The sequence below is a fragment of the Pipra filicauda genome, unplaced genomic scaffold, assembly GCF_003945595.2.
Source record: "Pipra filicauda isolate LSUMZ 115617 unplaced genomic scaffold, ASM394559v2 scaffold73_size2923735_pilon, whole genome shotgun sequence".
In the NCBI taxonomy this organism is placed as follows: domain Eukaryota; kingdom Metazoa; phylum Chordata; class Aves; order Passeriformes; family Pipridae; genus Pipra; species Pipra filicauda.
This window is the reverse complement of record NW_024104909.1, coordinates 759604-784559: the sequence shown is the minus strand read 5'-3', so window position 1 is coordinate 784559 and position 24956 is coordinate 759604. Positions and strand designations below refer to the sequence as shown.

General features: G+C 56.0%; 2 protein-coding genes across 5 annotated transcripts in view; one reads left to right on the top strand and one right to left on the bottom strand.

Moving 5' to 3' along the window:
• MGRN1 (mahogunin ring finger 1) overlaps positions 1-11034 on the bottom strand; it is a 52676-nt gene extending 41642 nt beyond the window's left edge. For all 4 annotated transcript variants that reach the window (XM_027750899.2, XM_027750896.2, XM_027750897.2 and 1 more), the window contains exons 1-2: positions 10889-11034; positions 2938-3056 (exon numbers count right to left, since the gene is read on the bottom strand). In XM_027750899.2, the coding sequence (XP_027606700.1) occupies positions 2938-3056; positions 10889-10976 (207 nt within the window). In that variant the 5' untranslated portion in view covers positions 10977-11034. The remainder of the gene's footprint in view (positions 1-2937; positions 3057-10888) is intronic.
• Positions 11035-16347: 5313 nt separating this feature from the next.
• UBALD1 (UBA like domain containing 1) lies at positions 16348-24755 on the top strand. The gene is made up of 3 exons (XM_027750913.2): positions 16348-16634; positions 22101-22160; positions 23172-24755. Exons 1-3 carry the CDS (start codon positions 16527-16529, stop codon positions 23490-23492), a joined length of 489 nt encoding a protein of 162 aa, XP_027606714.1. The 5' UTR covers positions 16348-16526; the 3' UTR covers positions 23493-24755.
• The last annotated feature ends 201 nt before the right edge of the window (positions 24756-24956 follow it).

The following is a 24956-nucleotide window of genomic DNA, read 5'->3' as shown; positions in this document are numbered from 1 at the left end:
GGGTGGCTTCTTTTAGAAGCTGCTAGAAACTTCCCCTGTCCCGTGGAGCCAATGCCAGCCAGCTCCAGGATGGATTTCCTGCCGCTGGCCAAGGCTGAGCCAGTCAGGAGCAACAGTAACACCTCTGGGATAACATATTTAGGAACAGAAGGCTGTTGCGCAGAAAGAATTCCAGCCAGGGAAGAGCGGAGTGAGAACATGGGAATGACAATGTAGACACCAAGGTCAGTGCAGAAGGAAGGGCAGGAGGTGTTCAGGCACCAGAGCTGTAGCCCCTGTGGCCTGTGGTGCAGAGCAGGGTGGGGCAGCTGTGCCCCTGTGCCCATGGGGGAGCATCGGGGTGCAGAGACCCCCCTGCAGCCCATGGGGGAGCCCAGGCTGGAGCAGGTGGATGCAGGAAGGAGGCTGTGACCCTGTGGCAGGCTCAGGATGGAGCAGGTGGATACATGAAAGAGGCTGTGACTCTGTGGTAAGCCCAGGATGGAGCAGGGTCCCAGCAGGGACCTGCAGCCCGTGGAGAGGGAAGCCCAGGCTGGAGCAGGTTTTTCCCGGGTAGGACTCATGGCCCCTGTGGGGGACCCACATCAGTACAGCTCATCCGTGAGGGACTGACCCCACGGAGTTTGGGAAGAACTGCTGCCCAAGGGATGGACTCACGCCAGAGAGGTCCATCCAGGACTGTCCCACGGGAGCAGGGGAAGGAATCCTCTCTCCCTGAGCAGCGGCAGAAACAACAACTGACCATAACCCCCATTCCCCATTCCCTGCATCTCTGGGAGGGGAGGGAGAACACGGAAGGAAGGAGGGGTGGGGGGAAGGTGTTTTTAAGACTGTTTTATTTCTCACTCTTTGGCTCTTATCCTGTTAGGAATAAATTTAAGTACTATCCCCACTTGGAATCTGTTTTGCCCGTGAAGGTGATCAGTCACTGACCTCTCCCAGTTCTCATCTCTACTCATGAATCCTTAGCTGTATTTTTTTCCTCTCCCCTCTGTCCAGTTGCAGAGGGAGAGGGAGAGAGCAGCTTTAGTGGGTACCTGGCATTTGGCCAGGGTCAACCCACTGCACAGATAAATCAAGCATTTTTCAGGATGAAAATTCTGCCCTGGCCCAGCAATTAGGAGCACACATTTTAAGAAGGAGCATTTTCACAAGCTCTTGTTCTGCACCCTGAATTCCCAGTCAGGAAAGCACTGCCCTCACAAGCTTTTGTTTCCACTAAAGAAACCACCTGCAGCTTGAGCAGAAGAAATGCAGCTCTTTCATGTGTGTTACAGCATGCAAACAGTGATCTGACTGCTAATCAGCACGGAGAAGCCCTGGATTACTGGGGGAAACTCTTTTTATTCTGAAACAATGGGGCAAATGTTCTGGAAAAGAAAAGAGACAGGGATAGGGGGCCTCTTTCCATTCTACAGTCAAGAAACCTTCTCTCACAGATTGTCCTTTAAATAGGGACATTATTGCTTCAGACTGTAATTTTCCCTACAGGGCACAGAATCTCTGGTGGGAAATGCAAAGGAACTGCTTGTTGTGGTGATCACAACCTGTACAGCTCCAGACCTGCCTGCTGGGGCCCAGGGACCACCAACACACGTTTCTTTAGAAATGAGGAGGCAAGGCCTCCCTTACTCCAAAGCAAGAAATGGGCCCACATCCAGAAAACAGTTTTGCTGCTCTGTGTTCAAGTGTGGGTTTTTTTTTTTTCCTTGAAGATTAATCAGAGCTGCCAAAGGGCTTTAACTTTACATAGGCAAACTATATTCCACAATAGGTTCCTCTTAAACCTACTTGGCAAACATCCCATGGTGTTAATGGCATCTCACACACTCCCCTCTGGAGAAGTGATGAAATTCAGTGCTGGGATGTCAGCGAGGAAACCCACGCTGAGACATGCAGGTAATTTAACCCTGCAGGGTCAGTCCCTGCAGCCACAGGCAGTGCACAGGGGATGTGTGAGCAACCCTCAGGCCTGCATGGCACTGATACATCCAAAACAATTTCCAGCTTCAATTTCCCTCCTTGCTAATTCTCTTGCCCAACTACACTTCCTGCTTGAACAACAACTTTTCCAGGTTCTTCCTTGTCCTGCCCTGCAGAGTCCTGGTAACTGCCTGTGGTGCTGAGAAGACCAATGACACAGCCTGAAGGGGAACTCAGAAAGCAGAATGTTCTTGTCACTGTTCCAATTCAAACTCTGAGTCATCTTTCCTCAGTTTCCCCCACCTGTAAAACCAGAGTGACCCCAAACTGCCTCCGAGCACTACAAACATAAACTAAACAATGGTCACAGCTTTTCTGAGGAGAACCACAACTTCAATTTTTCATTTCCATGTTTTGAAGTTGCAGAAACAACTAGGAAAACAGCTGGCAAAGCAAGCAGCTCTTTTCCCTTTCCTCTCCAGCACTCTGCAAACAACTCCAAACTGCTCCTACTCTGTTACCTTCTGGTTCTTTTTAAGCAGTTCTGAGAGGCAAGAGAAATCCAAAACATAACACTTGCATGAACTCCTATCTGTCCCTCACAATGGTGCTATGCCTTGTTCAAGAACAAGCACTTGAGCAAGCAGCTTTTCACAGTCTCACAGACATCTGTGGACACAGAAATACCTCTGTGTTCCACCTGGGAAAACTAAAGGAGAGGAAAAGAGACTTTCTGAGCTGCCCACTGAGGTTACAAAGCAAACTGAAACACACCAAATATCAAGATTTGTCTTAACCCTGCCCACTTGCTAATTCCTTCTGTCCTAAGTGAAAATAAGCCTAGAAGGGGAATACTGCTTAGGAAAACTCAGCTTGGATCTGAACAGACTGGAATGACACTCCCCAAGCAGCATGGACCCCCTTAGGTCTGTGCCATCCTCCTCTACAAGCCCTACAGAAGGTTTTCCAAAACAGGCAGGAAACAGAAGAGTAAAACAGAACCCAGGGACTTGCCTGAACAGGTCTATTCCCGAGGAAGTTCAGATCCATGTTCTCACCAAAAAGGTAGCCCTCGGGGTGAGGGGTGTCAAACTTCTCACCTCCCATAAAGAAGTGACTTGCAAAGTAGTTTCCTAGAAGAAAGCAAAACACAAGGAAATTAAAACAACAACAAAACAAACAAACAAACAAACCCCAAAACTTCAAATGAGTGGTGCTTCCCAGATAAGTCTGTACAGTTTTTAATCCACAAGTATAAAAGAGCACAAGACACAGAAAATACTTGCTAATTCAGTCTTTCCCTGTACTACTGAGGGCCACTGCCAACAGTAGGAGCAGGGGAATAAACAAAACAAAACAAAAACCTGGAATAAATCATTACAGTGGAGATAATTCCATTTTAACTTGTTTTCCAGAGAAGGGGCAGGGAGCAGTAAGAGGCAGCTCCTTCCAATATTGCTCCATTCTGATGAATTCTTCCTGTTTTCTCCACTTTTCAGTGTAAAGCCCAGTCCCACAAACACCATCAACCTGCTCAGAGAAGGATGAGGGTTCTTCCCACTACAAAGCCTGGCACAGCCAGAGGGGCTCCTTCCCTCCCCTCTTTCACTGCCATATCCCAGGCAAGAACCACACAAAACCTTCACACCTTGATGTTGAATTTAATTAATAACACTATCAGCTCTAAATGCAGAAACATGAATTTCTGGAAGAGATACACAGGGACTAATTAAAGGGAACTTCAGCTCTGAAAGTCTCACCACAAATTCGTTTAATTCATCTCTAAGGTGATGCACTAAGGTTCAAATTTCAGGAGATGAAGTGTGTGCAAGGTCACTGGGATTCCAGAGCACTGGATTAACTCCAAAGCCAACAGAATCAACTCAGGTGCATGAGAGCACCACAAACGCAGCTTCCTCCTAGAAAGACTCCAGGAAAGCACTCTCAAACATGAACTTCACAGAGCTACAATTTCAGAGACATGAGTATCGGGAGAGAACTAAAATAAAAGCCTGCATCCAAGTCACTTCCCTTCAAGTTCCAGAGCGGGGGATAAGAGAACTGAGCCACATGCACATTCACTTCTCTGGGTGCAGTGCACAGACAGCATAAATTTGTGCTCAAATGAGCCATTCCAGAAGCAGTAACTAATCATCTGAGTGGCTGTGGAGGCACTCTGGGGGGATTTGCAGTCCCTCTAGGCAGGAGCAAGCATGGTTACTCTGAAATGGAAGCGTTTCCATGAATGGCTCTGTTTTTTCCATTAAGGCTTTTTTTCCTTTATGCTTCAAGAAAGGCACAGATGGCAGGGCCCTAATGACGACAGTAGTGCTCAGCTTTGCTGAGCTCAGCTTACAAACATCCAGATGTTTGTAGTGCTGAAACACGTCCTTCTTTCCAGTACAACAATCACCTTCAGCACAGGACCACAACCCACTTAGAATCAAACAAAATCACAGAATCACTGAGCTTGGAAAAGACTTCTAAGGATCATCGAGTCCAACCTTGTCAACCAGACCAGAGCACTGAGTGCCACATCTGGTCGTTCCTTGAACACAAATGCAGGTGTTTCAAATCACAGGGAATTCTTTTCCCACCCTTCCCAGAAGCAACAAATTAAAAAGCTGATCTGCATATAATCTCCAAGCACAGCCAGCCTGACACAGCCTCTCCAGCTGAGATACACCACAGTGGTTTATGCTCACACCGGTTCTGAAGAGCACGAGGAACGCTGGGGGTTAGGAACAGATTTCACATCTTATGTGGGTCAAGTAGCATTATGTTTTGGAACATTTTATTTGATTAACTGTGAGGACAGTGCTTGTGCAGGATGTATCAGTACCACAGCAGCTGGTTATCTGGGATCAGACTTGGAGAACTCCCTCATATCCATTGAATGAGACAGAAACTATCACAGAAGGGTCTGCGTTGGTAGGGACCTTAAAGCTCATCTTGTTCCACTCCCTGCCATAGGCAGGGACACCTTCCACTAGCCCAGGTTGCTCCAAGCCCTGTCCAACCTGGCCTGGACACTTCCAGGGCTGGGGGAGCCACAGCTTCTCTGGGCAACCTGTGCCAGGGCCTCCCCACCCTCACAGGGAGGAATTTTTTCCCCAAATATCTAATCTAAACCTACTCTGTCAGTGTGAAGCCATTTCCCCTTGTCCAGTCACTCCAGGCTCTTGCAAAAAGTTCCTCTCCATCTTTCCCATAGGCTCCCTTCAGGTCCTGGAAGGCCTCAATTAGGTCACCCCAGAGCCTTCTCTTCTCCAGGCTGAACAATCCCAATTTTCCCAGCCTTTCCTCCCAGCAGAGCTGCTCCATCCCCCTGATCATCTTGGTGCCTCCTCTGGACTCACTCCAACAGCTCCATGTCCTTCCTGTGCTGGGACCCCAGAGCTGGAGCAGCTCTGCAGGTGGGCTCTCACCCGAGCAGGGCAGAGGGGCAGAATCTCACCCTCCTCTGCTGCCCACCCTGTGGGATGAGCCCAGGATATGGTTTCAGTGCATCTCCAGGCAGCCTCTCCAGCACCTTGGGATGAAAAGGTCTCTCCTGTATAACTGGAACAACATCCAGACACAAAACTAGCATGTTTAAGTCACCTGCCACCCTGTCATTGTTCCACTAAGAACTACTTTAGGGATCTCTAACAAATTGTTAGGATTTTTCACAAATACACTCTCCAACACAGCAACTGGAAACCACAGCTGCAGTTCCACATTCAGACTGAACCTCTTTTCATCTTCTAAGTCACCTCCTTCAACGTGAAGGATGTTTTTTTTTTTCCCCAGAGGCACTTCCCTCAAAAGCAAACAAGAAATGCAGTCAGTGCCAGCCACAAAGAGCACAGGGAAAATCACTCTGAGGAGCTCCTGGTGAGCAGAACAACCCCTGGGCTCTGCCAGGGCTGCTGTACAACACAAAACCTGCCACAGCCTCAAGGTCTCAACAGCCAGACTAACAGACCAGAATGGCAGCAAACTGTCTCCACAAATTTATAACACAGTTTTCAGCAGCTAAAAAAAGATATTCTATTGCAAGCTTTCAGAAACCAGTTGCTACAACAACACATGAAGTTCAGAGCTCTTAAGGTAAGTCCAAACTTATGCATTAATCCTCTCAACCACTGTCACAAGCAACTCACAGTTTGCCCAAGTTGAAGACAAAACATTTTAAGGAAGCAGTTCTGTAAATATCACACCAAGAACTAAAAGAAAAAGGAAATTTTGAGACAGAAAATATGAGGCATCCTCTTTTCCAGTCACTGAGGCATCCACACATTTAGGATTTTCAGTGTCTCTAAAAAGCTTGTATTTATTTTCTATGCATTAGAATCCTGCTGCAGCTCCACCTCTAGGTTCCATTTCCAAATCCATTACAAAGACAGCTTTAGGATTTTAGCCAGGCTGCCACACCTCTTGAACCCTGTTCCCACATGTCCCCCCAGCCTATAAAACCACCTTGACCTATCTTAGGCAGGTGTTGCAAGGCCAGCTTTACACAGAGCTCTGTAGCTATGGGCAGAAGGGGGATGCAAAGTGCCATCCTCTTTGGTAGGAAAAAAAGAAAAGCAAAAAAAATCCTCGGATTAACCCTCCACGGAATTGCTACAAACAGAAATCCTCCAGGAAAATGCAGCGACACACTTACCAGGAGAAGAATCACACATAAATAAACAAGGATGGAATAGGATAAAAATGCCAGAGCAAAAAATAACTGTGGCTTTAGTTCCCCAGAGTAAATCAGGACAGAACACAAGGGAGCATCAGATAAAAGAGAACAGGAATGGGTGACATTGCTGAGGTCCAAGCAGTGGTTTTAAGAGAAATTATGGTGGAAAACTTTACAGTGGCTGGAAAAACAGCACTGGGACACACAGAATGGCCAAGTCTGACTCAATAGTTTGTCCCACGCAAAACCAAACTGGAACCCCAGGCTCCTCCTTGATGCCCATCAAATGACACCAAAATAGCGAATATTTATTACAACATAGTGGTGGGGTTTTATTATCATAAAGGCACCAGCATTAAGCACCAGACTGCTCCAGTCACAATTGCCTCTCCCTAAGCCAGCATCCTAATCCCACGTTCATGCAACCCCAACACATGGCTCGGATACAGGAGTGACACAACACCCTACAAGAACCAGGAGCACAGTCGACAGCACAACTGTAACCTCAGCAAAACACGGTCTGAGTCGCACAACGTTCATTAAGAGAAAGCAATTAATGTCTATTTAGGCTTCTCACCATGAATACAATTAACAGTGAAGTGACAGAAATTGAGTTCCTTTTAATTACTCAGCCAGACACTCCACCACAGCACGCCGAGGGAGGGACTGTCGGGCGCAGCCTGAACCAAGATCCTGGCTGGATGAGGCCATCCCGCCTTCCCCACCACCTATCCCTGCTGGGCCACCAAAAGCCACCATGTAGCAAACAGGAATGTGGCTCTGAGCTGAGATAAATATCATCCAGCAACAAACTTGTAGCAAAATCAACTGGCTCCGGTCCACGAGCGCTTCAGTGTGGTGCTCATGAGGAGCTGGGGAGAAGGCAGGAGGGAATGTCCCGCTCCATGGCAGGTGGTGGTGGCTGTCACCAGCTCCAGGACACAGCAGAAGTAACGGAGAGATTAATCCACATGCTCTGGGGAGAGAGTGAGGAACAACAGCTCTGTGTGAAATATAGGGACGTGTTCCTGTTGTGACAATGTCACAGCACACATGGCTCGTGAGCCGGGAACAAGGTGATGGACTCTGGGTATTCCTCTCCTATTTAAAACTGCTCCTTCTTTGATTAAAGCCTCATTCCCAAACAACACACCAGTTCAGCTTCAGAGAGGAGTAATCTTTTTTCCCTTCCCAAAAATCTCCAGGGAATACTCTTCCAAGAGCTTACTCCAGAGGAGAAGAGGCATCCCAAGGGCAGAGCTCTTGAAGGAGTGGAGCTCTTGAAGGAGCTGTGGGAAGCACTGGTGCATTGCTCACTGGTTCAAAAGGCATGTGATACCATATGCACAAACATGGATCCTTTCACTGCCTCAAGCACAGAAGCACAATGGAGATCATGACTGTTCCTTGCTAAACGGGCAAAAAATTACCCATTTTTAGCCCGTTTCATGGAGGCACTTACTCTTCTGTACAAACTGAGCCCTTCTTCCAAACGGTCAGGCAGGTACAACGCCAGCACAGGCTCCACAAAGCAAGAAATTCTGGTTAAAAGGTACCAGAAAAGAGGGCTCAGAGAAGGGCCACAGCAGCCTCAGCCATCCTGATGCAAGAGGGAAAATGCTGATGATCCGCACCCAGAGCCTTGGAGGAATAAGCAGGGCATTTTCAGAGGATTTTTGACTATAGAACTGCATACAACTTGCAACAAAGCTGTCACACGACCTGTGGATGCCTCACTGGGGACTCTGGCTCATACAGACCAAAGTGGATTCCACACCAATCTGCTCAATCCTCCCCAGAGCACGTGAGTGACCCGGCAACAACCACATCAAAAGTCAATAAAGGAGAAGTGAATATTCACCTCTGCCTTTGCCACCAGCTGTGACTCAACAAGGTGCCGTCACTTGGAACCACCTGGTACAGTCACCGTGTTCCTTTCCACAGGCAGGTTGGCAGAATTACAGCCAGAATACCTGTGTTTAGGGTTTATTTCCTTGTACAACGCGTTCTTCTTGTGAGGGGGTGTGTTTGCACCCAGCAGCTGATCAGACATTCACGATAAGTCAAGACCTGCTCAAACCAGAGACCTGGAGAGACAGAACAGAAAAGGTGAGGGACAACCCTCGGAGATGCACAGGGCTCCAGAGGATGGGTGACCTCAGGGAATGCTCTCTCACCACACCTTCCAGCTTTCCAGAGGTAATCTCGAAGCCAGGAGTGTGTGTCAGGCAATGGAAAACTGGCTTCTTCCAGTCAGGGCTCACAGCGACAGTGTCAAGTTAGAAATCATTAGCGACCATTTGGCCTGAGAACATTTTGTACTGCTTCCAGCTCGCTTCCCAAAATCAAACAGAACCATACTCGCTCACTCCCAGTCATCCTCACTGTCAGGCTTTGCACCAGCCACAACCAACCTTTCCAGCTCCAAGACAAACACACTCAGGACCAGAAGGGACGGTATCCTTCTGAGGAAGGGAGGGGAGCTGCCATCCTACACAGCCCTCACTGTTCCGGGCTTTGAATCTCCACCTCGGAAGTGTTCACAACCTCTTCCTCTGCCTAGAACCATCCCGAGCTTGAACAGCTCTTCTCCCTCCCCAAAGTCGAGACGATCCTTGTTAGATAAACCTGAAGAAGGCAAAGAGAAAGAAAGCCCTGGCTTAACACCAAGCTTTCAGAGGGAGCATGACTAAGTGCCACAGAGAATTAATTAACAAGCCTCTAATTGTATCCAGAGCCTTTGAATGAAATACCAATATTTTTATTGAATCAGCTGCTTGAAAGCATTGGCTGTTCCGTGTTACAAGGGAGGTATCACACGTGGAACAGTTTTTGGCAGCATTACAGTCAACAGACCCCTTCCAGGATGCACAGGAACATAAAACCCAACCTCAGGTGTGTGATGGGGTTACCCTGACAAGCCCAACACATCATTAACTTCTAGTCCAGGTAAATACAACAGCACAGAAACAACAGGAAGATGATGTGAAAGAAGCAGTTTAATGTCCATTGCATATGGTGGTTACAACTAATCCACTTCATATCTAAAATTCTGTCACATGCAGATCCTGCTGCAGCCAAACAGCCAAATGACATTTGCCTTTCCCTGCAGCCTGAAAAACTAGTTCCCAACCCCCTAAAAAATCAGGTTGTATTTTCTAAGAGATACAGCACAGCTGTAGGATTTTTTCTGGGCAGGCTTCCCCCCTTCCATCTCCTCCACACCTCCATTCCTGCTGCAGGCAGCAACCTGCCACAAAACAAGGTGTAACGATGAGATGACCCTGCACCCCCCCCAAAGCAAGCAGGGGTCCTGGCTGTGTCCATCACACAGCCCTGAGGATGTCACAGCCAGCAAGTCATGGGACACACGCAGGACTCGAACCTCTGAGCAAAATGTCTTTGTACCTGTGAGTGAGGGGACCCAAAATGCTGCTCTGCAAATTCTCCAGCCTGCCTGGAAAAGCCCTAGCAGAATAGAAACTTAGAATAATTTATAAGTAAATAAACACTGTAAGGGGAAAAAGCACCCGAATTTCCCTGATGACTCATTTCGTGAGAAGTAAAACTCTTCAAACAAGTTAAATCTGGCCAATTTCAAAAGTCACCCCCAGACAAGGTGGGTCACGGGCCCACCAGTGGCACTGACAGCTCTCCAAGCTTTCAGGACAATTCCCTTTGGAAAACAGACACCCACTAGGCCGTGTCATCCCAGGTCTCTCCCAGGTGAGAGCCACTGCCATTCTAAGGAGTTAAAGGGGGTTGTCATGCCGGAATTTGCCATCCTATGTTCCACCAGACCCAGTTTTGTTCCGTGTCCCCATCGAACTCCGCCGTCGCTTCCCCTTCACCAGCAGCAGCCGCCGCGCTCGCCACTGACCGACAACCTGCTCCAGCCGCATTCCCAGAGAATTCCCAGCGTGGGGAACAGAGCCCTGTGCACCCCCAGTGACCCCCCAGCACCACGGGGGACCCCAGGGCTGCGCCGGGCGGGCACGGGCAGAGGGACGGGCACTGCTGACCCCGGGTCCGGGGCACGGGGCCCTCCCGCCCCTCACACCGACCCGCACCGGGCGCACGCGGCCCCGTCCCACCGCTCCGGCCCATGGAGCTCCATCCACGGCCTCGCCGCCGGGGAGGTCCCGCAGGGCCCGGGGCAGAGCCAGAGCCATCCCCGGCTGGTGACAGCCGCTCCCGCAGCGCCCTCCGCGGCCGTCCCGCTCGGCCCGGGGGGTACCGGGCCCGGCCCGGCCCCCATCCCCGGTCCCCATCCCCGGCCCCCGCGGCCCTCACCGGACTTGGGCGGGTAGCGATAGGCCGAGTTGGCCTGGATGTCGATGTCCTCCACGCCCGCGATGCGGCGGCTGAGCAGGGAGCCCATGGCGGCCGCGGCGCGGGGGGCGCAGAGCGGCGGCACCGGGGGCGGCACCGGGGGCGGCACCGGGACCCGCACCGGGACCCGCACCCACGGCGGCGGCGCGGGGCACGCCGGGACTGCGAGTCCAACCGCGCCCGGACTACAGCTCCCGGCAGGCACCGCGCCGGCGGGACCAACCGCGGGGGGGGACGAGCCGCGGAACGTACCAAGGGCGGCGAGGAGGGGGGAGCGCGGGTGCCCCGCTGGGAGGGGGGCGCTAAGGAGGCACCGGGATGGGATGGGAGGGGATGGGAGGGGAGGGGATGAGGAAGGGATGGGATGGGGTGAGGTGGGGTGGGATAGGATGGGATGGGAAGGGGCTGGGGATGGGCTGGGGGTGGGAAGGGGAACCGGGGGAATGGGGGTGGGAATGGGGGTGGGAATGGCGGTGGGATGGGAACAGGAAGGGGCCTGGGGATGAGCACAGGGCACCCTGGATGGGGATGGACACAGGGATGGACCCGGGGATGGGCACAGAGAATACCAGGGACACACCTTGGATGGGGAAGCCCTTGGGAGCTTGGCCAGGGATGCACAGAGAGGATGCTCAAGGACACATTCTGTACAGGGATGCCCAGGGAAGATGGATGCCCAGGGAGCTTGCACAGGGATGCATGGGGGGGATGCCCATGGGAGATGCCCAGGGACACATCCTGCACAAGGAGGATGCCCAGGGAGAAACACCTTGCAGAGGGATGCCCAGGGACACACCCTGTGCAGGGATGCACAGAGTGTCCATGCTGGGATGGAGGTGTGCATGGAGCCTGCAGATCCTGTGGGCCAGCTGGGGTAGCCATGTTCCTCCTGGGAAGTTTGGCATGGGAATCCATTATCCAGGCCAGTTCCCAGAGGTGGGACCTGCTCCTGGCTGAGGCTCAAAGCCAGAAGGAGAAGAGGCGATTGGCCTCCCAAGCTGCAAGACCTCGTGACCTTGTGACATTCCCACGGGGAAACCTCTCCTGTGTTCTTCCCCTCACAGATAATCCATGCAGGAGAGAAAACAGAGGTGTCTGAGGCTTGGATGTGAGAGCAGGGGATGACTGGGCTGACACACCATCCCAGAGGATGGCATGGAGGAGGATGCACAAAAGAGCCACCAATGTCCCAACACTGAGTCCTGTCCCCTCCGGCACCAGGGAGCAGGGATAAGCTGCCCAGGCTCGGCTTGTGAAGGGAGGCACCTTCCTGCACAGGTTCTGCAAAGAACTGAGGACCTAAATTCTAAATCCCAGGGAGACATGAAGGAGAAGGGATGGCACGTGTGAAACGTCTTCAGTTGGCCTCAGGAGCAGGGGAATAGGAGAGGGCTGGGACACAGGGAGAGGGGACAGGGCAGGGAGCAGAGCCTGCCAGCACGGGAGCATTTTGTGATAGCGAGTGAGCGGGCGGTGGGTGGAATTTGCTGGCTGTAAACACAAACTAAAACACACCCAGCGGGAATAAGCAAACAACCCTGAAGGGAAACGTGCTTCCAGATAGTTATTACCCTTGCAGCTGCTGTGGCCACCCCGAGTATGGCCAATACAAGGAGCCATACAGGGCACAGGATGTCAGGGGAACGGGTGCTGGGGGTGAGCACAGAGCAGGACCAGACCTCACTCTGCTGCATCCCGTTGTGCAGCAGGGTTGGCAAGGACAGGGAAAAGCACAGCAACCAGTCCTGTTGGCCAGCCATGAAAACTGGGTACCTCACACCTGGCACAGGGAGCCTTGGCAGTAACTGTGCCGGGGTGCTGCCTGCTGTGTCCCCCGGGATCCTGCTGGTACCCAGAGAGACAGCACCTCTTGCTCAACCAGCCTCTCCCTGCAAGAGTTTCTCATGACAGAAGTTGCACAGAGAGGGAGGGGAGGGATAGAGTGAAGGATGGAGTCTGCTGACCCACATGGTGACACTCAGCTTGTGTATGCTGGCCTGGAGCTGTCTGGCTGTTCTGTGATGCTCCTCGGGGATGGGAACAAGCCCCCTGGCAGCAGCGGGGTGACAGGAACAGCTTGTGTGCCACCAGCAGCCCCAACCCAGAAGGGTGAATCCATAACCCCCCAAGGCCTCACTCTGCAGCTTATCTGGGGCTCAGTGCTGGAGCAGATCTGGCACAGCAAGGATCTCCATCTCCCCATGCCATGCTGGGGTCTGTTTGCCAGCTGGCAGCCAGCTGGCCACGAGCCTGGGGGCAAAGCTGAGCCGTGTTCACACCATGAGGCAAGGCAAGGATGGGAATTTGCACAGCGACAGAAGATGAGGGTCCTTTGCCCTTCCCTCCCACATCCTGAGCACCAAGAGCATCTTGTTCTTCCCCAGCCCAGTGAGGCACCCGGAGGGAACTGCTCCAAAGCTCTTCCCTGAGCTTTTTGGGGGGCAGAATCACAGAGTCTTATAACGTTTTGGGTTGGAAGGGACCTCAAAGATCACTTAGTTCCAACCCCCAGCCCTGTTCTCTCTGCAGCTGCTCACCAGGAGCCATATGGGTGAAGCAGGGAAGCCAAGAGCAGAGCCAGGTCCCACAGCACTGGGCTGTGGGGTGTCAGCTCTGCCCGGGAAGCTGTGGCAGGAGGGTTCTGTTCCTGCGAAACCTCCACCAGCGGGAGGGTCCCTCCCGGGCCACTCCGAGAAAGCCGTAGGGCCCCGAGGGCGTTGCTGCCATGTGGGAGGGCAGGGGCTTTCGCTGGAGAATATCCCCTGCAGGGCCCTGCTCTGTGAGATGCGTGTGAGAGACAAGGACAATAGCAGCGCTGTGCCAGGGCCGGGCTCAGCCCTTCCGCCCCAAATCCCGGAGCAAGCGGAGCTGAAGGGCAGCACCTCCAGCAGCCACAGCTCCTTTGCCCCAGCCCGGCCCACGGGCACACACAAAGGCAGGATATTGCACCACTGCCTCCTCTGTCCCTCGCAGGGGCCACTGCCAGCAGCAGGGGGAAGGAGAGAGGGAGCCTTGGGGCCGTGAGCAGGGATGCCCTCTCAGACCCCTCCTGGGGTTCCGCAGCACCACAGGTGGGTCCTGTGGGCTGGAGGAGCAGCAGCCCCCCAGCCTGGGGCACTGTGGCAGCTGCAAGAAGCAGCAATAGCTCCACAAACCCTGGTGGTGCCACCTCAGTGGGTTTTGCACCTTCAACTCTGGGGTCCCCGAGACTGTATTTGTCCCTGCTTTGGTGCTGCCAGCCCCGGGTTCTGCCTGCTCCGTGCTGAGGATGGAGAGGGAGGAAGGCCATGAAGGTGGGAGGCCCTCCAGGACAGAGGGATAAAAAGACTTCCACAAGGTACAGGGAGACTCCAGGTGCCATCATGGTGTGGGGTGAGAGTGATCAAGCTGGGGAGGACCAGGGTGAAACTGAGCCAGGGCTCCTTCCCCTGGGACCCTGCAGAGCCCCGGGGTGGGGAGGAGACCTCAGCTCCTGCACTGCCTTCCAGCTCAGCAAAATCCATCCAGGAAAAGGTGAGCCTGGAGCCACTCTCCAGCACAACCTGGAGAAGAGGAGGAGGATAGAGGAGGGATCCTTCAAACCCCTCCATAGAGTCTGGGGAGGAGGCAGAGCGGCTGGAGGGACACCCACCCTCACACTGCCACAGGTTTCTCCAGCTACCACCACCTGCCCTTCAGGAGTCTCCTTGGACATCTCTGCTGGGGAGGCAGCTACAAGTACACTTGTGTAAACAGGGAAATCTGTTTCTCTGCAAACCTCCCAGTCACCGGAGTAGCTCATCCAAAGTCCAGCTGCTCAGGGGTTTATTACCCAGCGAAGCAAATTGCTTCGTATCAGTTGTCCCCTGCCCAGAGCTGTCACTCGCTTTGTTTGTCAGGTATAACAAGGTTCAGGAGCCCTGGAGACTACACACAGTTCTTTCTCACCAGAAGGAGTGGTGAGCCCATGAACTTTGCCTTCCTAAACACTGCCCTGCTCCAAAGGGCTTCCAACCCTCTCCAAGAAGCCCTGCTGGGCCAGGCCCAGCCTTTCTCCTTTCAAATACCCAACTGTAAGGTTTCTAAAAGTTTCTGGTTCTTTCTGATTAAAATAATCCTTCAGGAGATTTGTTTTTCCAGCTGTATTTACACCGTGCTGGCTACAGATCTCCCCTTGCTGCTTCTCTCTGGGGGTTGTCTCCTTGGAAAAATGACCCATCACCTCTTGCTGTGTCCCACTGCCACCACTGTACAGCTGAGCTCTCACTTGGATTTAGGCAGTGACACACACAGGTGGAGGAGGAAAACCCCTCGGCCTCGGAATTCTCCAATTCTCCAAGCCCCGGAGTGCTCTGGTTACTAAAGGACACGTGGAAGATGGTGACCAGCTTTGGACGATACCAGAGCAATTCCTGCCTGGCCAGCGAAGGCTGCAAAGCCTGAGCTTCAGCCGTTTAATCCTCACGGCTCAGAAACACCTATGGCCGCACCAAACTGCCGGCTGGGGCCAGAGGTGTCAGCGAACAAACCCCTCGTGGTGAGGATAAACACCTCCAAACCGTAGGAGATGGCCTCAGGAAACACGGAGGGGGCTGGAGGTCTTAACGAGCCTTGTGAAGCCAGCGCTTCCCTGTGTCTTTTCCCTTGCTCTTCCCTGGCTTTCCTCCCCACAGCCGCGAGTCTGTGCCTGCTCATCCCTAGCAACACCACTGTCCGCCCGCCAGGGCCCCGAGCTTTCATCTGCCGCGGCAACGCCGCGCTCTCAAAGGAGCCTTTTCGCGGGGCCGGCAGTCCCCTGGCACCTTCCAGAACCTTCTCCAGCTGCCACCTCTCACTTCAAGAGTCAGTGGGGTGCATGGACACGCTGCGGCTGAGGGAAAAACGGGACCAGCAGGGGCTGGAGCAACCCCTCCGTGGTTTACTGGCACTGCGGGAGGACGCGGGGCCAAAGGGCCGCTGCTGCTGCTGCTCCACCATCTCAGGCCCCGCTGGGGGCTGTGCGGGAGCTGCGAGACAAGGGGCTCCCGGCAGAGCCGCGCAGGCTGCGGGGGCATCGCGGGGGGCACACGTTACCGGTGCGGGGCAGAAGGGGCAGCAGAAGGAGCGGCACAGGGGCAGCACCGGCGGCCCCGCTCGCTCAGCCCGGCCCGGCCCCGCCGCTCCCGCACGTCAACAGGAAACCGCACGCGGCCCGACTGTAAACACCGCCCGCGCCCACGTGACTGCCGGGCCCCGCCCCCCGCCTCGCGCGCGGCCCCGCCCCCGCCGCCCTCCCATTGGGCGCCGCGCCGTTGTTGACCGTATACGGTCAGGTACTACGGAGCCGCGGGAGCCGATTGGCTGGCCCCTCGCGTCACTCAGCGCGCGCCGGCGGCTCGGCAAACAAAGCGGGGCCTGCCGGGAGTTGTGGTCCGCATGGGGGGAGGGCGGCGCGGCGGGAGAGGGGCGCGGACTACAGGCCCCAGGCGGCGCCGCGCGGGCCGGGCCGCGCCGGCCCCGCCCCCCGGCGGCCGTGGGCGGGGCCGGGGCGGGCGCCGTGAGTCAGTGCCCGGTAAACATTGGCGTGAGCCGCCGGCCCCGCCGTGCTGGCGGCGCCCTGAGGGCGGCGGGGGCCGCGGCCATGGACGAGCTCAAGCACCAGGTGATGATCAACCAGTTCGTGCTGGCGGCCGGCTGCGCCGCCGACCAGGCCAAGCAGCTGCTGCAAGCGGCCCACTGGCAGTTCGAGGTGAGGCCGCCGCCCCGGTGCCGGTCCCGGGCGGGGCCCCCGCGTGGGGCGGCCGTGGTGGTGGGGGCGGAATTCGGGCAGCGTGGGCCCTGCGGACACGCTGCTTCTCCTCCTCTCCGTTCGCCCACGCTTGGCGGGGCCGGGCCGGGCCCCCCGTGGGCGCCACGCGGGGCGGGGGGAGCGGGGCCACGTTGCGCGGGGGGAGGCTGGGGGGGCAGCCCCGCCGGACCGGGGGAGCAGAACCCTCCTCCTGTCCCCCCCCCCGCAGCCCGCACAGACCCTCCCGTGTGGCCGTGGGCTGTGAGAGCCCCGCGCAGCCTTTCCCACGGCCCTGCCCCGGGGAGTTCTGAGTACCTCGGGCGGCCGTGGGAGAGGAGACTTTGTAGGTCAAAGCTTTTCTGGCTCCCAGACGCCTTTTTTCCCCTCGCCCGCGGGCGGGATACTCCGTGACATTGACAGGGGTGAACGCCGGGCGGGGGGCGCGGGGGGGACTCTTTCGGGGCGCTCTGAGCCCCCGGAGCTCCCCGGAGCTGAAGTGCAAAGGAGCAAAGAGGTGTGCGGTGGCTGTCGCCGGCAAACTGCTTTCTAGAGAGGATTTTTCCTCTCCTCCCGCGGCCCCGGCAGCTCCCCGGGCTGGAGCTGATGGTTTTGACGCTAATGGCACCTCGGTAATTGAGGTGCCTGCGCTGCGATGCGGGAGCAGGTCTAAGCCAGGCCGGGGAGCTGGAGGCTCCGTCTGTGCCATCCCTGCGGCTGGAGCCTCTCTCCCCCCGCCCGGGTGGGCGCCGGGCTCCTCGGCGGCGTTCGGGGGCTGTTCCCTAAGGGGAACGGTCTCGGGATTCCCGGGTGCTCAGTCAGGCGTGCCGAGCCGAGCCGTGCGTGTCCGGGGAGCGCGGGGTGGGTTTTTAGGGATGTTGGGGAGGCCGAGCCGCGTTGCCCTCCACCGCGTCCCACTGCCGGGAGCACCGTGGCGTGGGATGTGCTGCATGTGTAGCGTGCTCTGGGGTTTGTTTACTAACACAGCCTGGCTGTGTGGCCCTCTGGGACAGGCGGGAGCCGCTTCCACCACCTCCGTGCGTTGTCGCAAAAGAGCTGGGGAGGGGATGACAAAAGTTTAACTTAACTATGAAAAGGCGCTTTTTTTGCAGAACTTTGCCACCGTTTGGCGAGTTGCACAAGTACAAACAGCCGTCTCCTGCCGGCTGGGCACTCACATGACTCAGAGGAAGCTGGGCTGTAAACAAACGCTGCGACGACGAGCCGTTACCATGTTCCCACTCACTTTTGGTGCAACGGTCAGATAATTCCCTTTGCAAAATGGCCGCTGGGCACGGCTCCTTCTGGGAGCCACGCTGGGGAGGGAGCACCTCCCGACCACTCCTGCCCGCTCCCACCTCTTGCCCGGGTTGCTTTTGTTATTCTGGTGCAGCACCCGTTTGCTGGCTGGTGTGTGCCTGCACTGGGTGTGAATTGGTGGGGTTCAGGCGGGTTCAGTGGTGTAAATTAATAGTGCCCTCCGAGCCAAAGTGCTGCTTCAGGGGCACGGTGTGAATTGGATCAGCCTGCCCGTACCCTGAGGGTGTTGATTCTGCCTGTAAGACCATCGTGGGCAGAGGTGTTCTGCGCAGGGGGGATGAGGGGAGCTGAGTGGCCCAGCAGCACAACAGCAGGAGTTGGGGGTTCTCCCAGCTCTGTGCCTCTGTCCTGGCCAGGGCACTCCTGGCACCCATCTGCCCTGCCCAGGACCTTCCCTGCCTGTAGCAGCCCCTGGGTGTCGGTCATGGGCAGGAGGGAGAGGGAGGCTGCTGTGAAACACAGCTTTGGGATGCTGGTATTTTGGGACCACTTTCCTGGGCTCGAGCTGCTTTGGGGCTGCTCAGGGGCACTTGTATGTGGAGGAGGATGCAATGGGGGCTGCAGAGGGGTTTTGCTGCATGGAGTAGGGTGAAGGAACATCATCCAGCGAGCAGGGTGGGAGATCAGGAGAACATTTGGGATACAGCCACGTTCTGTGTGGTGTGAGCTGATTGGAGCCTGTACTGAGTTCAGGGGCTTGACCAGGGAGCCATTTGTTTTGCATCCCATCCGTCCCTGGGGAATGGGGCAGCAGTGTGTGGATCACCTCTCCCACTCACTGTGACTCCGTTCCTATTTCCTGGGGACGGTGGGCAGGGGTTTTCCTGTCATTCCTGGTGTAGTTTGCAGCCCTTGCAGCACCGTGAGCCCTTCCAGGGACAGCTGCCGTGGGTGCCAGCCGGAATGGTGGTGCCAGCCCAGCCCTCCAGCAGCTGGAGCAGTGCCATGACTGGTCGCAGGGGGAGGTTTACAGTTCAGAGGAAGCAGCTTGGAGTGTCTCTGGCCCCTCCAGGGCCGCAGGTGTTGGCTTTTTGGGAGAAGCCAGAGAGAGCAGCAGGTACCTCGTCCATGGCTGGAACCCAGCAGGCTGCTAGGCAGTGTGCAGGGTCTCACATGGGGCTGAGCAGTGGATCAGGCAGAAAGGTGTTGTTCAGTTTTGTTATGTGCTCGTGTCCCCTGGGGCTGCTTGGGAAGGATAAGATGAAATCTGCTTTTGTAAAAGCACACTTTCCTTCCTTTTCCTGGTGCTAAGCATGTCTCTTCAGTGTAGCAAGCCTGTGTGTGGGGAACAAGAGAAGGAGCAGGTGTCTGGCTCTGCTTGCTGTGCCCATAGTTGGATTTCCACTTCCTCTTAAGTATTTATGTCTTATGAAGCCCCTTCCTTTGTGGCTCAAGGTCAGGGTGCTCCCAGGGCTGCTCCAGCACTGGGGCTGCTGGGTCCCCTGTACTGGTAGCAGGTACAGCACACACCTTCAACCACCTTCTCTCTGACTGGGTCACCACTCTTGGCACCCTGGCAGGGTACCCTGTGTGATCCACCTCCTGTGAAGCTCCTGGTTTTGTTTCCGGGGGGGGGGGGGGGGGGGATACAGAGGCCTGGTCACCTGCTGAGTGTGACAGGAGACAGGGGCTGAGCTGGGCTCGGGCTCCTCAAGCAGAGAAGCCTTAATTGGCTTTGCTGTTGCACCAGTCACCACAGCACTTGTGACGCTGGCTGGAGACCAGGTGGCACAGGCAGCTTTGGTTACATATGTGTCCCTGGCACACTCCGAGGGGGTGGGAGCGGGTCCCTCCTCTGCAGGGCTGGGGCTCTGCAGGTCCTGGGTCCCTTGGGAGGTGGGCATTGTGCTAGGCAGAGGGGTTGCTCCTGCCATGCTTGGAAAGGGGCAGATGGAGGGGAGGGGACACTCTTTTAGGCAGAGTGGCCTGCACTGGTGGAGTGTTTCCTCTGCCCAGTCCCAGCTGCCATCCCAGCGCTGGCAGGGATCGGTGGGCAGCTCGGGGGGACAGCGGGGACCTGCTCAGCCCCTGTCTGCCAGTGGCACAGTCCAAGATACGAGGCCACTTGGAAAACAGGAGCACAGAGCAGATTTAATCAGCTTATGGTATCTGGCTGCGCCCACACCTCTGCCTGTGCTTCCCGTTCGCTGTTCCCCCCTTTCTTATCAGGATCTGTCGGAGCGATAGGGCCTGTGGATGTTGACATCAGACCTCACCCAGGACGAAGGGTAGCGCAGTGATGGGGGTGTCTCTGCCTCAGAAGTGTCTGTTGGACATTTCCTTGATTCTTAGATGTGTGCTGGCCTGTTCAGAGCTCTCTCTGGGCCCACAGACCCTATTTCTGCTGTATGGCTACCGTTTAGATCCGGCAGGTCCTGCCTGCGGGCGCTGAGGGCTCTGAGTTCCCAGCCTGGCTGGGTGCAGGGTTCGGGTGTGTGTTATTAAATGCAGCTATTGCAGGGAAGAGCCTTGCCAGCCCAGCTATTGCACGCTCCCCCCAAGGTTTGGGAGCTGCCAGACTGTGCAGCAGGAATTGCTTCCCCCACCCAGATCTGGATCATTGTTTGCAGATACTGCTCTGGCTGCCACCTGGTCGTGCCAATAGTTTTCTGCTGTGTAGCCAGGAAACCATAAAACCCTTTGCCTTCCCAGGGCCTGCCAGCCTGGGTGTTTGGGGCAGAATTAGTTTTCCATTGGATCAATGAGCTGAGCTGACTCACTGTCATTTATCCCAGCCCTGGGAATGACACAGGAGCATGTGGGCACCAGGATGAAGAGCATGTGTGGTGGTAGGACTGTGGCTGCTGCAGTTGGGTAGGGTTTGGTACAACCTCCCTCTCCTTTTTCCAGGCTTTTCTGCTTTTTTTTTTTTTTTTCCCAGCAGCTTGGGTAACCCCAATCTCTGGCTTGTAGGAAGGGAGCAAAGTCTGGGGTGGTGTGGCAGCACCCAGCCCCAGCCCTGCTCCTCACACCCTGCCTTACAGAGCTGCAGGCCCTGGGGAGAGGGCTGAATGGGACACATGGGGGCTTTTCCTCCAACCAGAACTGAATCCAAACCAGTTCTCCAATATTTCCATCAAGTCTGATCTGCAACTGAATCAAAACATTGTTTTCTAGCCCTGACTTGGTTAAAGCCTGGCACAGAACAGGGGTCAGCTTCACTAACATGGAATCACAGAATAGTTTGGGTTGGAAGGGACCTTGAAGATTATCTTGTTCTAACCCCATGCTGTGGGCAGGGACACCATCCACTAGACCATGTTGTTCCAAACCCCATCCTGGCTTTGAACACTCCCAGGGATGGGGCAGCCACAGCTTCCCTGGGCAACCCGTGCCAGGGCCTCCCCACCCTCACAGGGAAGAACTTCTCCCACTGTTCCTGTATCAGTTCAGTTCTGTGCACCCCCAAAGCTCCTGATGCCTCTGCTCCTCCCAGACCTGGGCTGGGTGTCTGCCCTCCTGGCCATGCTGTTCCTCCAGCCTTCTATCCCTGCAACCCTCCTTGTTCTCTCACGTGCCTGTGGCATGTGACATATTTACCAGACTGTTACTGGTTTTAACTGGAAGCCAACCAGGACAATGTCAGTCATCACCGTGCCCCGCCTGCGACCGAACTGGAAATGCTCTGGTGTGTGAGGCAGGCACTTGCTGCATCCCTGGGGATGTCCTGGTGGGAATACAGTGACCATGATCATGTTCTGTTAAGGACACACATTTAACTGGTTCCTGCTGAGGCTGGGTTTGGTTTCCCTCCTCTCCCTGCACACAGTGATTGCAGAGCATGGCTGTGAGTTGTGAAATGCATGCCAGGCTCTGCTCCAGCAGTAGCTGCTCCTCAGAGAGGATGGTTGTCCCAAATACACGTGGCTGTCACCTTGCCCTGGTGCAAGCAGATGGTAGGCATGGGTCCCTGCCTGGGGACAGGGAGCAGCTGTGCCCAGCACCCTCCTGTGCAGGCAGGGGCTGTGGGTATGGTCAGCCCCCCAGAGCCTGTTTTTGGATCATCTGTGGGGTCTGTCAAAGCCCTGCCGCTGTGTGCAGGGATGAGGTGGGTGCCGAGTTTGCTTGCTGGTGGTAACACCATCTTCCCTTTTTTCTTCTTGCTTTCAGACTGCTCTCAGTGCTTTTTTCCAAGAAACAAACATCCCCTACAGCCACCACCATCAGATGGTAAGTGCTTTCACAGCTCCCCAGGGCGCAGCACCAGCTGGCAGGCGCTTCAACCTGGTGCCGGTGTCCAGCTCGCTGCTTCCCAGCCCCAGGAGTGCAGGCAGGGAAGTCTGACCGGGCACTGCCAGAGCTGCCTGCCAAGGGAGGTTTTCCTGGAGAGCAGCTGGTGCTACATAGTGGGACAGCAGGGCTGGGAGTGCCCTCAGAGCCCCGCAGAGGGGTTGGGGCTGCACCTCCAAGAGGGATGGTCTGATGGAGGATGTTTTGGGCATGGCCAGTGGTCCATACCAGCCCCAGCATGGGAGAGAGAGTGTGGAGGATCCTGAAGCACTGACCTGTGTAAACACACACACACAGATACGTGGTGTTTCCCACCAAGCAGCAGCCACACACACGAGTCCTTGTGTGCTCCCTGGAGCGTGCAAATCCCTGGAGCCTCACTGGAGCGTGCCTCTGGAAGTGTGTAAACACAGGAGAGCATGGGTGCTGCCTGCCTCTGTGCTCTTCCAGCTGTCCCCAGACTCAGTCCCTCGGCTCTCGTGCCCCGGCAGCCTGTAATCTGCTTGGGCAGATGTGTCTTAGGGATTTACTGGCTGCTGTGGCCTCGTTTGACTCTCCAGGACAATTGGAGATTTGGGGCGTGCAGAGCAAGTGCCCGGCAGGGCCAGAGCATGCCCAGTCTCTGGCAGTGGAGTGGGAGCTGGGCCTGTGTCTGGTGCCCACCAAGTCAGAAAGCTGCAGGCCCAGGGTGGCACCAGCAGGTTGTGGAGCAGAGGGGGTCCCTGAGTTGGGTGGGTACAAGAGTGGGCACAGAGGGTCCTGTCTGGGCCCTCTGACAAGAGCTCTCACCACAGCATCAGTTTAGACCCTTAAATAACAGCGTGGTCAGCAGAGCGCGGGTCTGGGGGGGGTTCCCTGTGCCACAGCAGTGGGGGCAGAGGGGTCTGTGTGCCCCAGTGGGAGGCAGAAGATAGAGACCCCCCCGCCTGACCCCGTGTCTCCTTCCCGCAGATGTGCACTCCCGCCAACACGCCGGCTACGCCGCCCAACTTCCCCGACACCCTCACCATGTTCTCCCGCCTCAAGGCTTCCGAGAGCTTCAACAGCAGTAGCCCCGTGGCCTCCATGGCGACCTCCCCACCGCCCCCGGCCCCGCCGCTGCCCCAGCACGGGGCCTTCAACCCCGCCTGGCCCACGGCTTCTCCCCCTGGCCAGCAGCAGAGCATGTGGACTCCGGCCGCGCCGGCGCAGCCCGCGGGCTGGCCCGCCGCTGTCTCCCAGCAGGCCACCGCGGAACAGAAGGCCAACGTGACCATGGAGGCAGAGAGATGAGGCCGCGGCCAAGAGCGAACGCGGCGGGGAGGGACCCCTGCATATAAATATTATTTTTTTTTTTCCTCCCCCCCCCTCCCCAAAGAGGAGAGGAACTCTGCTGCCAGGGCGTCTGGCAGCTGCCGAGACACACGAGAGAAATAGCTGCCTTGCATGGGTTTGGTTTGAAGTAGTTTTTACTTGTTCTCGAGCTGAATGGAGCTCCCCAGAGACAGCGGGAGGCTGCGTGGGACCGGTGCCAGCCTCCACGTGGGACCCCGCCGCTGCCAGACTCTCCGGGAGGGAGCACCCCCTCCTCTCCTGGGACACCGGAGTTTGCATGCCAGTGACATTTACAGAGGAGGTCCCTTCTTCAGGGTCCCCTGGGCCACCCCACTAGGCCAAGTGGGTTGTGCCTGAGTGTTTCCCCCTATCCCTTGGCCCCGCTCGACTGGGTGGGGGCAGATACCCCATGAGGCTTGTTTTTTGTAAGGGGTGAAGAGAGCAAGGGCTGTTCCTGCTCCACCACAGCCTCCACCCTGCACACATCATCCTTGCTGGTGAGCAGGGCTGGGGGACACCGGCTCTTGGGGAGGCATCTGGCCCCTCGCCCAGCCCCCGATGGGGAGCAGGGGGTGAGCCACAGTGGCCCAGCTGGGCCAGCACACCCTCCCCTCCACCCCCTGGGATGGGGTTCTCCCCAGGGCTCTTTTGCATGACACAGTGTAACCCTAGAGACTGGGATCGTTTTTAAGCCCTCTGTTCTTTTTCCCGGCGGCTGGAAGTCTCTCCGGATTCGCCGCAGCCGCTTGCAATACACGCTCTTCTGCTTTGAACCCGGTGTCTTTGCTTTGCTCGCAGCAGGGTAAGGCTGCCCTGGCCCAGAGTGTTTCATATCCCCTCTCCCAGTGGCTCGTGTGTCCGAGGTGGGGCTGGCTGCACTTGCAGCTGCTCCAAACACCCCATTCCAGCAGCACAGTGACACCAACTGCCTTTGGCCAAGTGCATCCAGGGCCCAGCCCCAGGAGGAGCCAGCCCAGCTCTGACTGCAGAGACCCCCCAAGCCAATGGCAGGGCTGTGCTGAGCCATTGGCTCCCCGTGTGACACCCACAGGTCCTGGTGCCTTGCTGTGACCTGTCCCCTCTTTGCCAGGTCCCTCGGAGGTCGCTGTCCCTGCGGGGCCCTCTCCCAGCAAAGCTGTGCCCCTGCATCTCTGTGCTCACCAGTCAATAATTAATTTGAATCTCTTATTTGTGTTGCTAAAATAAACAGTGTAGGAGCGATGGTTTCACCCTGGCTGCCTCTTGGCAGAGCCTGGGAGGGAGGGCTGGAGCTGGGGCTGGCTCTTGTGAGCTTCCTTGTGTGGAGCTGTGCTGGAGCTGCCACCTGCAGTCCTGCCCCACTGAATGGAATGGGCCAAGCTGGTGGCATCTGGAAGGAGCCAGGGCTGTGCACCTTGTTTCCCAGCTGTGGTGGCCTGAGCA

Excerpts from the sequence above, each read along its gene's own strand:
- UBALD1 (XM_027750913.2), top strand. The coding sequence starts at position 16,527 with ATGGACGAGCTCAAGCACCAGGTGATGATCAACCAGTTCGTGCTGGCG. Across the intron at positions 16,635-22,100 it reads CGGCCCACTGGCAGTTCGAG|ACTGCTCTCAGTGCTTTTTT; the intron begins GTGAGGCCGCCG and ends TCTTGCTTTCAG. Across the intron at positions 22,161-23,171 it reads ACAGCCACCACCATCAGATG|ATGTGCACTCCCGCCAACAC; the intron begins GTAAGTGCTTTC and ends TCCTTCCCGCAG.